Source organism: Cryptomeria japonica, chromosome 2, assembly GCF_030272615.1.
Source record: "Cryptomeria japonica chromosome 2, Sugi_1.0, whole genome shotgun sequence".
In the NCBI taxonomy this organism is placed as follows: Eukaryota; Viridiplantae; Streptophyta; class Pinopsida; order Cupressales; family Cupressaceae; genus Cryptomeria; species Cryptomeria japonica.
This window is the reverse complement of record NC_081406.1, coordinates 280,935,758-280,946,784: the sequence shown is the minus strand read 5'-3', so window position 1 is coordinate 280,946,784 and position 11,027 is coordinate 280,935,758. Positions and strand designations below refer to the sequence as shown.

General features: G+C 32.4%; 1 protein-coding gene across 5 annotated transcripts in view; it reads right to left on the bottom strand.

The window, feature by feature from the left end:
* Positions 1-7,575: 7,575 nt before the first annotated feature.
* The window catches only part of LOC131030498 (uncharacterized), a 227,606-nt gene continuing 224,154 nt past the window's right edge, over positions 7,576-11,027 (bottom strand). For 4 of the 5 annotated variants that reach the window (XM_057961349.2, XM_057961346.2, XM_057961347.2 and 1 more), the window contains one exon: positions 7,576-8,808. In XM_057961349.2, the coding sequence (XP_057817332.2) occupies positions 8,782-8,808 (27 nt within the window). In that variant the 3' untranslated portion in view covers positions 7,576-8,781. The remainder of the gene's footprint in view (positions 8,809-11,027) is intronic. The other variant, XR_009102912.2, reaches the window with a different exon arrangement.

Sequence of the window (11,027 nt, the reverse complement as noted above, 5' to 3'; positions counted from 1 at the left end):
GATTTGCAGTTTGTTTGTAGTGAGTTCTTGGGGTTTCAATAAAACATTTGTTGCAAATGTTGATGATAGATTAGAGGTTTTATTTTTTTTATATTCCATTGTTAAATCAATCATAATATCATAGAAAACCCATTTTGTAAGTTTGGCAAGTTTTGCTTTAATTTTGTGAGCTTGCAATACATTTTGAACTTCATATTTGCTCACTATTTTGGGTTATATAAAAAAAGTTATTTGTTGTTTATATCAGCCTTAAGGTCATTTTTTTGCTACAAATAATATGTATTTTTATTTTTATTCATCACACTTAACTCACTTGAGGATTTTATTGAAGTTATCAGTGTCATATTGTAGCCTACATGTAATAACCCACTTTACTTAACCCAACAAAATTTGACCACTCTTTTTTTTGTTTAATTTAATCATTATATTTGATTCAATCGTTTACTCTGGGCATCCATCCATTTGGATTAGGCATTCATCCATCCGGGATGAGCATCTAACCATATGGGTTAAGCATCTGTCCATACGGAACAAAAGGTTTCATCTATCCAATACGGGATAGCCATCTACCCATATGGGGTAGGCATCTATCCAATTTAGGATAGGAGGTGCTCTGGCTAGACTTAGACTCATCGGGACCATTCGGGTCCCGAGTCAATCACTAAGTGCTACACTCCTCTAATAGGAGTGCACTAAGGTCATCATCCTTAGGAGAAATCAAAATAACATAATGCAAGCTTGAATTTCGCCTCAGAATTTGGCTTAAAGCCTCGAGAAGTCAAGCAAATCCATACGGGATTCCTTCTGAGTATGCGTTGAATTACTTTTTCTTTTACTACACTTATCTTCAAATTAGGATTATTTGAAATCCTCCTTCTTACAAAAACCTAGACCCCATCCACGAACGCTTGAGTACTAGGGACAACTTCGTCCCTAGACTGCCTACATACCCATTCCAGCATAGCATCAAGGCATAAAGTATGTAGTTCTATTTTCTAATCTATGGTTTGATGTAAACTGGTTGGTGGGTACGCAACCCTTTCTAGGGTCAATGTCCCAGATAGTTTCTCTGCGGTTGCTACCCACGGTGGTAGCACTTAACCAAAGGCTCAAAATGGCCTATTGCTTGTGGCCTAAAACAACTAGATCCTAATACCTATCATAAGCGTCACCCTTGACCCAATTGTCAATCGACAACAACTCTTCGAGATTAAATCAATTCCATAAAAGTATTTCACTCAACCAACCCTAAAGGGGGTTTACTATGGTTTAACTCAGCGGATGTAAAATCATTTAAGGATTATCTTATTAGATTATCGATCCAAGGGGGATTACCCACCCCTTGGATTTTAACTTCCAAGTGTCCCTTATTACTCCCCGACGATTTATAGGGACGATGCCACAGACGTCGGTGATGCAGCTTTATTAGGTGTTAAGTGCAGTAGTTCAACACGACAACATTACCTATAAGCGTGACCCAAAGGTACCATAAATACTGAACGTTGCTAGGTTTTGGTTTTCCGACTTCCTTTATTTAGTTTTCTAACTAAGAAGCTATGAAAAACATCATGCTTGAAACAATTATGAAATGAATGTACATAATTAGGCATTGCAAAGTTTAATTAATTGAAATAACTACTTCGATGGCATTCATGTACCACTTGATAAAAATACCATCCTTCTACAACTAAACTATTTAATATTTCAACTTGAAATATAACTTGCACAATAATGACATTTATGGAACTCGCATATTGATAATCAAAACGCGTAACTTGCATGAAGATGATGGAAATGTAACTCGCTCATCAATAAATGCAGACAATGTATAAGTAATTCGCATGATGCAAGAATAGTGTAACTTACATGCAAGATTAAGCAATGTTTTATTCCTACCACGAGAATAATTAATTATAGAGTCACTAGCTCAAAAATTGCAATTAGTTTAGACATTAGGCAAATTTTGGATCAATCATAATGATATGAATTTAATTGTTTTTGTTTTTTTTAATCTAAAATGTCAACTAAGTGACCCAATAAATCTTAAATAGATTGAAAGATTCTAATTATAAAATTGGATATAATTTAATTTACAATTAATAATTTTACCAAAGATAAATTAATTATAAATTTACTAAATATAATTTAATTATAAATTTACCTAAGTTTAATTTTATTAAACTAAGATTTAAATTAAAAAGAAATTAACAAAATCCAATTGCCAAGAATTTAATGTTATGGCTTTTATAGCCAAGTGGAAGTGGGGGCCACGGGTCCCATCACCACTGCGGACCTGCGGGTGCAGGCCTGCAGTGATGAGGGGACAGTCGTGGTCCCCTCCACTCCCCTGCGGCCACTGCCGTAACAACGACCGCAGGGTAGTGGAGGGTACCACTCCTCGATGGTTGTCATAACTCTGCCCCCCGACCCGATAATTTATTCAAAATAAATTTCGAAACCACTTTGTCTTATTTTATATATTTATTATCATTCTATATAAATTTAATTTTATATATATATATATATATATATATGGTTTTTATTCCAGTTTATTTAATAATATAAGAATAAGAATTTAATCACTAAGAATAAGAATAAAAATAAATTTAATAATATATATATATATATAATGTTATTATAAAAATAAGAATAAATTTAATAATATATATATATATATATAAATAAGAATAAATTTAATAATATATATATATATATATATATATATATATATATATATATATATAATGTTATTATAAAAATAAGAATAAGAATTTAATCACTCGAATGAAATAAAATAGAGAAATTTGTTTCAGCAATATAACAGATAACTAAATTATCACAGAGATAGGTAAATGTTTAAATTTTGATTTCACAGTGATCGTATCCAACAATTTTGCCCTTATGTTGAGATAAACAAACACTCTTTGAGAGATTCTCAGGGGATTAATATTCACAGAGAGAGGGTTTTGTGAAATAAATAAATAACATAACAATAACGAGAAGAATTCATATTTGATATACTATTTCTCATAGCGAGATTTCTCAATACAAGTGATTTTATACATAGAGAGAGAAATTATCTACAGAGACAAAAGAATTTGAGTTTTTCAAAAAAAGAGATAGAGATGTTGAAAAACATGATTTATTTATTTTTTTATTTCCAGATTCGAGATTTTCTCTAGATTTCTAAAAAAAACAGAAAAGCAAAATCTGATTTCTTTCTTTTAAATAGATTAACAAATAAAAGAGAAAACTGCATTTGTAAAAAGAGAAGAAACTTTTATCAATGTATTTCTTTAATGAAAAATAGATTTCCTTTCTAATTAATCTATCTAACAATTAAGAAATGGTTTCCTTTAGAAAGCTATATTCAACTAAAGAATCTAAGAAGAGATATTTCCCTTGAAAATATAAAAAAATTTACATAAGGAATTAACAAATGCAAAGAGGGAACCTGGAGAAGCCTTTTAATGTTGAATCCTCTCCAAATCTTCAAGCCTAGCCATCCTTGATCCTTCCTTGCAAGTTTGGAAGAATTTCTTCAAAACAACCTTCACTATTCTCCAAATGAAAATATGACTACTAAAAACAAACTATTTGAGAAAACTTTCTTCAAATAATAACCAACTCCCTCTTTTGAAAACTTGCATACAATATATAGGAAAAATCCCTTAATTCCACTATCTAGAGAAATTAATTAAGAATGAGATTCTTTTTCCAATATTGGACCCATGCAAAATTGATTAATATCATAGTGGGGGAGTTACATGCAAGGGAATTAAAGAATGAATATTCCTCTAGAACCTTCTAATTCCTCCTACAACATGTGCCATAATTGGGGGTGGGAAAATAAAAATAAAAATAAATAATGTCTTTTGAATTATATTATCCAAGTGTGTATGTGGGTCCATTATTTATTCTTTTATAATATTTATTCAACCATTTTCAATAGCTCAACCAAAAAAATATAATAGAAATTGTATCAAATCAAAAGTGATAAAGGAGGGTTGTGACACCTACAGTGAGGTTTGGTCCCAGAATATGGCTTAATTTATATGCAACTTTGTGTTGTTTGGTTTAATTGATAAATTTATGGTATAAACAACATTAGGCCATACAAATAATTTTATTTGCAAATATTTTCCTTGATTTATATTTTGGTGAAGTTTTTATGAGAACATTGTAAATCGGGTGCATAATTTGAGGTTAATTATTGAAACTTCAAGGAAATTTTAGTTTATCTTGGATAAGTTAATTTCAAAGGGGTTTTGGATTTATAAGTTAAATTCATTATATGTCCTAAGTTGGTAATTGATTAAATTACTTAATTAATTTAATCTAGGACATTACAACTCACCACCATCCATTGAGTACCTCTCTTTCTTAGACATTTGGTTTCCCTCCAAGCCTTTTCCCTTATCATTGGGCCCCAAAGTGGGAAATATTAACTTTCCTTTTCCTAAGGGGGCTTATCTCCTTCACAATTTCCACCAAATTCTTTGAGGTGGCTTTCCCCTCCCAATACGGGATGGAGTTCAACACCCAAACAAACAGGGAATCTTCATCTTAAGAAACAACCCTCTTGGATTTACTCTTCCACTTAGCAAAATTTTGTTTATTTCTACTAGGGGACTTACAAGGTTTCAATCCCTTCATATGATTAAGTAGAAGCAAAATTAAATCCTTGTGAATTATAGGGATATCTTAGTTCTTACAATCATCATTAATAGAAGCTTCTAAAGACATTAATAGAAAGAACAAAACAAAGACAAATTGTTTGTACCAAAAATGATTGAGTAAAATGAAGTAATGTTTATAAAAACTCTTATAACAACCCTCTAGGGTCACATACCTCATTAGCACCTCCACCATATCCACCCAAATTGGCCTAAGGATCATCATTTCATATTCATTATGGAGCTTAACTAGTTTTTTATGTTCTTCCCCTTTGTGAAAAAGCTCCATAGCATCCTCACCAACCTTCCTATCCTTGAAAATTTTTCTCCCCTCCATGGATAGACCAAAGACCACAACAATGATCTTAGTTATCACCATCTCCCATCCAAAAGCTATAATCATTTTGTTTTTCCACAAATTCTCCAAAATACTAGTGGCTCTAGGATCACTACCTTTCAACTTATCCATGAAAATGGAAAGCTCACCCTCCTTTAGGATCTTTCGTACATTCGACCTATGTTTAAGGATGGAGTAGCTCTCGAGCTCCCCTTGATTTCTATCACCACCCATCTTCAGATCTCTCACGGACACTGCCTTGTTTAAGACCCCACCTCTTTTATTGTGTAAATAGCTCCTTTTCATCAAATTATTCCTAGTATTCAGAAATTTGTCTAGATTCTTCCACATATTGGTAAAGAATCCACCCACAATATGTGCCAAGTCAGTTTGTGGCATTATGACAAGAACAACCATAAGGCTCATTACGAAGGATGCTATTATTAGAAAGAGTTCTATGATTCCAAAGGGATGGTTGATAATACATTATTTCTTGTGTCTACTATTCATGTGATTTCAATCACATTAGCACCTTCTTGTATTCTTATATTATATAGTTTAATGTCAAACATACTACACAAAACATGTCCTCACATTATGGGCAAATGCTTTTTTTCCTTTATCTTTAGCTTAAAGAAATCACATCTTTCAAAAAAATTACAAAATTTAGGCTATTTATTACTATGGTTGGTCCTTCTCAAGCCCTTTTTCCCTTACCTTAAATTGATCACATATTTCATAGACAATCAATTCGAGGAGTGGGAATCTACAATAGTCTACAAAGTGCAATGGTTAAAGTAGCCCTTCATGGATACTTCACCACACCTTAGTTAAATTAATACCTTAGCATGGGTCCTTCATACCATACAATGGTTAAAGCAACACCTTCATGGGTTGTGCATTAGGGGAAATGGTTAAAGCGATCCTCTATGGATCGTAAAAATCATGGATTGAGACCTTCATGGAGGTCAAATCAATAACAACATGAATGTTTCATAAACATGAACCTCACAAAATTATCCTTATCACTTTCTACTCCTTAGTTTTATTGAGGCTATACAATTTGCAACTCCATAGTTCCATTGCTAGATTCAACAATTAAAGTGGAGAGGTTTAAATTGTGTGGAATTTACTATTTTGGATATTTTCACTATCTACGATGACTTCTCTTTTTTAATGTATTGTAGATCTAATAGACTATACTTGAGGAAACACATACAAATGGCATCAAACAAAGCTCTTTAATATCCCTTTTCTCGATATCCTTTTATTAGATAAAAAAATACAAATTCTTTTACTTTAGTATACTTGACTTGTTGTAGCTCATAAATACACTAAGTGTGGATAGATTGTAAGGTCAAAGAGTGCAAACTTAACACTTCTCCCATTCAATTTTGTACTTGTTTTAATAAAAATATGTTTTAAATAAGCACAATTCTAACCATTTTTACCTTTTAGAACATGAATCACCTCTAAACAATCACCTTTCACTTGAACATGACCCTTCCTTTCACTTAATATTAATATAATCATTTAATTTTTATTATTTTTATATGTATATTAATTTAATATTAATATTTTAAATATCAATTAAAAAAAATTATTTCAAATTATTTTTAATTTAAATATTAATATATTAATATGGATGTCAAGCAACCACAATACATATACTATCAGTATGACTCACCACTATTTGGCACTTTGTTTAGACTAGTAATTAAAGACAATAATACATTCCATATATTATAAATAGAACTTATTTATAATGAATATACGTGTTCTCTTATTTAGCATAGATCAGACAAATCGTGTAAAAATTATGCTACCATTGTCAAGATCATTGATACCATTCGTGACAAGAAACCAAAAATGACATCACTATTCAACAATCTTTAACAGCAACTGGCACTTCTATATCTCCAAGGGCTTACAATGGTATATCCTAGCTCGTTGGCACAAAGCACAACAATAAATTAAAACAGGGTGCCAGTCAAACACTTACGAAAATAATTGGATTATATTGAACACTCTATTACTTTAGTGTTCCATTCATTTGGTGAATGCTGTGATTGAACAGCTTGTACATGATATTGTATTTATAAGTATAAAAAATTCACTATCAGGTTGTTAGAGCTCACATTTTTTGTTTGAATCCACCATTCACAAAAAGGTCAAAATTAAGAGTTACAAGAAATTCACATTCACATTCTAGGAGTAATAATAGTACCGAACCCTAAATTCATCAGTCATCTCAAGCATTCATTTGGTGAATGCTGTGATTGAACAGCTTGTACATGATATTGTATTTATAAGTATAAAAAATTCACTATCAAGTTGTTAGAGCTTACATTTTTTGTTTGAATCCACCATTCACCAAAAGGTCAAAATTAAGAGTTACTAGAAATTCACATTCACATTCTAGGAGTAATAATAGTACCGAACCCTAAATTCATCATAGTCATCAAGCATTATATACTCACAATCCTCCTTGAAAGCCGCCTTTATTTTTTGGATGTTGTGATTGAACAGGTTGCACGTGATATTATATTTCTAGTATAAAAATTCATTAATCGGTTTGCTAGATCTCACATTTTTTATGTTTCGAATCCACCATTTACAAAAAGATCATAATTCAGAGTTACAAGAAATTTATATTCACATTATATCGCTAATAACAGCACCCAGCCCTAAATTCATCCCATTATGATCAGTCATCAAGCATCGTATATTTACATTCCTTCTTGAAAGCCTCTGCTATCTTCTGCCTTCACTCACGGACAAATGCTTATGCCAGCATACCACCATTGTAACATAACTGCTTACACAGACAAGAAATAAGATGCAAGAAAGGTGTTTTTTGCATGCATTACAGCAAAGCAATGTGTCTTCTCTGTAGTTTAATCATGAGATACACACTATGTTTCACACAGTTATCTAAGGCCACTAAGTCAGAAACTGAAAGTTGCTATTCACACTGTTTGTAAAAAGAGATGTTCGTCGTATGTTTGTCTTGAGTGGCTCTTTCTCCAGCTCTGACTTTCTCTTGCATCGAAAATGATATAGCATCATTACTGACCATTCTATTTCATCTCAAAACCTTGGAGAAGAGAAGATATTCACCGTGTAATTGTTCACAAGAATCTTACTCCAGCTATGAATACCTTTTCTGGATTCCAAAATGATTGCATCTTCACTGACACTAGTTTTTTTGCCTAATTAATGTGAACTTATAAGCAGAAACTGAAGGTGATTTGGATCATTCTGAAGAAACCAAATCACTAGCCACAAATAAATGCCTTCTAGAGAAGATTTTGAATTTTAGTGCACAACTGAAAATCATTGGTACATTATAGAGTACCAATAATATACCACACAATTGTGTTTACATCCAGTCTCCATTATTAGATATGCTTCTCCATTTTTTATCACCAGACAACATTATTCAATTTTAGAGCAAACCACAACATGGCTCTTTACCAACATTCTTTCCTCCTGTTATTATCTTTGCTCTGGAATTTAATTCACGATTTGATGAGCATGGATCATACTTGATGACAAAAAATATATGGAGAAATTGATACATGTATATAGGCAAATAGAGATGTCTGGATATGGATATGCATGACAGTACAGCTATCACAAGAGAAGGAAGAAACGCAATTCTCTGAATGTCCGCAATCACTTGAGCACCTACATTCAGATTACAATTTTATTAAGAATTTCTAAGTCGGTGTCATCTCACAGAAGTATGCACAAACTACGATCTTATCATGCTCCTCTGGTCGTATTTCTTTCCTGTTTACACGAGCCATTTCAAGAAATGTAGTTAGCATCAATGAATAAGTGTTACAGGTTTCCTCAGAAAATTGACGTCAGCAAAAATCACTAAAATTAAAGAACAAATGCTTACACAAGAAGATGCAACTACTTTCACACATAAAATAATTTTATACTTGGAGTTCATCTACTTTTTTCTTTTTTCTTTTTTCTTTTTTCTTTTTATTTTTCTGATTTGGTAAATCCCCTTCAGAGATATTCAGTCAAACTCACCCAAAACTTGCACCCAGTCTTTTCCGTTGGTGTACACCACACCCAGCAAGTTAGATGTGCATTTTATCAAATTTCAATAAATTCACATGTCTCTGGGATTTGAACTCAGGGCTTCGCTTCGCAAGCCAAGTGCTTTCCTTGAGCTCATCCAATTTCGTTGATCTTCCTAGATTTTTTTTTACAATCCGATTTAGGTTCAGATTATGGGCCGAATCAGATGAGGTTTCTGCCATGGCACTTCATTTGGATTGTGGGTTGGTCCTGGGCGAATCCGGCCAAACCCAATCAATAGCCGCACATAAAAATGCAATTTTTTAATATCTTTTCCTTTCTTAACATGCAAGAATAAATAAACATGAAATTTATAACTTTATAAACTATTATTAGTTATATTTAGGATCGACTTAAATTTTAATATTTTTAAATACATTAAAATTTATTTAAATTTTAGTACTCTTAAATTCACAGATTATTTATTTAGAATAGATTTAAATTTTAATATCATTATATTTATTTAATTTTTTATATTTTTAAACTTTCTTAAATTCTAATACTCTTAAATTTAGTTTGTGTTTGCCCATTTTGGATAACTTATCTTCTGACTCTAAGGCACATTGATAGGCTTCCTCTATGCTTCTAGAGTTCAGTAAACTAATTTCATCTTGAATGTAAAAATGCATTCCAATTGCATACCTTGCTATCTTTTCTGAGTCATCTTCTATGTGTCCAGTCCTTCTGGTGAGCTTATAGAACACCTCAATATATTCCTTTACATCTACTTCCCTTTGTCTCAAGTTTTGTAAGCTTTTGAATAAACTTAAACAATGATCTGAAGGTAAGAGATTGGCCTTCAGTTTCAACATCATTTAACTCCAATTTTCTCTTTTCCTTTTCTTTTTAGTCTATACATAGTCCCACCATAAAGTTGCATGGCCTTTTAACCTTCTGCAAGCAAATTTTAACCTTATTGGATTCTCCCATAAATTCATAGTCAAAATATCTCTCCACCTCAGCACTCCAATCTATGAGTTCTTTACCATTCAAGCTTCCATTGTAATAAGGCAAATCTATCTTAAGAGTACTACCAATCTTCGTAATAGCTCTGAGAAATATGGTCTCAGCAGCATTCTCCACTTCTTCTTCATATCCTTGAGCTTTTTGAGTCACCTCCCTCTTCATCACTCACATCTTCTAAATCAATGGACTGTCTCTATTGCAGCCAATCTTGCTAGGATCTCCCTCATTCCTTGAGCTAAATCTGCAGTTTTGGGTGCTCTAACTCTCGCATGCCATCTACCAACACCCCACTTGAAGTCCATTTGTATCCAACGTCTTCTCCAACACTAGCAAAGCTCACATTCAACACAAGGATGGATCTTGCTCTGTTACCAACTAATGCAGTCAAGAACTGTGGACCCAGTGAAAGGTTAACAGTCCAAGCAGCACACTTGATTTAAACACTTAAATCTTCAACGAAAAGTAGATTGAGTTGTATTGGCTTCACAAAATTTCTTATTCATCATACAAGTATATGTATATCATCAAAATAGCTACAAATTAACAAAACCAAAACTCCACTAGAAATAACCAAAATGAGTCCTGATTACAGAACAACCTACAAAAATACAAAACTTAACCTTTGTCACTGGATACAGGCATCTACGTACAAATAATTTTTTAACTATACCCCTTATCACCTAGACTCCTACAGATCCTAATGGTATGATGAATGCTTACCAACATTAACGGACTTTTACAATTTCAAAAATCCTCGATCATTCTGTCAACCTAGAACTCTCTATTTTCCAGCTGCTCGCCCAATGAAGCCTTCACATCTTCTTCTGTCTTCTTCATCAGCCCCAACATTATTAGATGGAAATTTTTATTTTATAATTTCCAAATGGTAACCGCCAAGAATTGGTTCACAAAATCTTAACTACCAATCCAAGAATAGCGTACTGTAA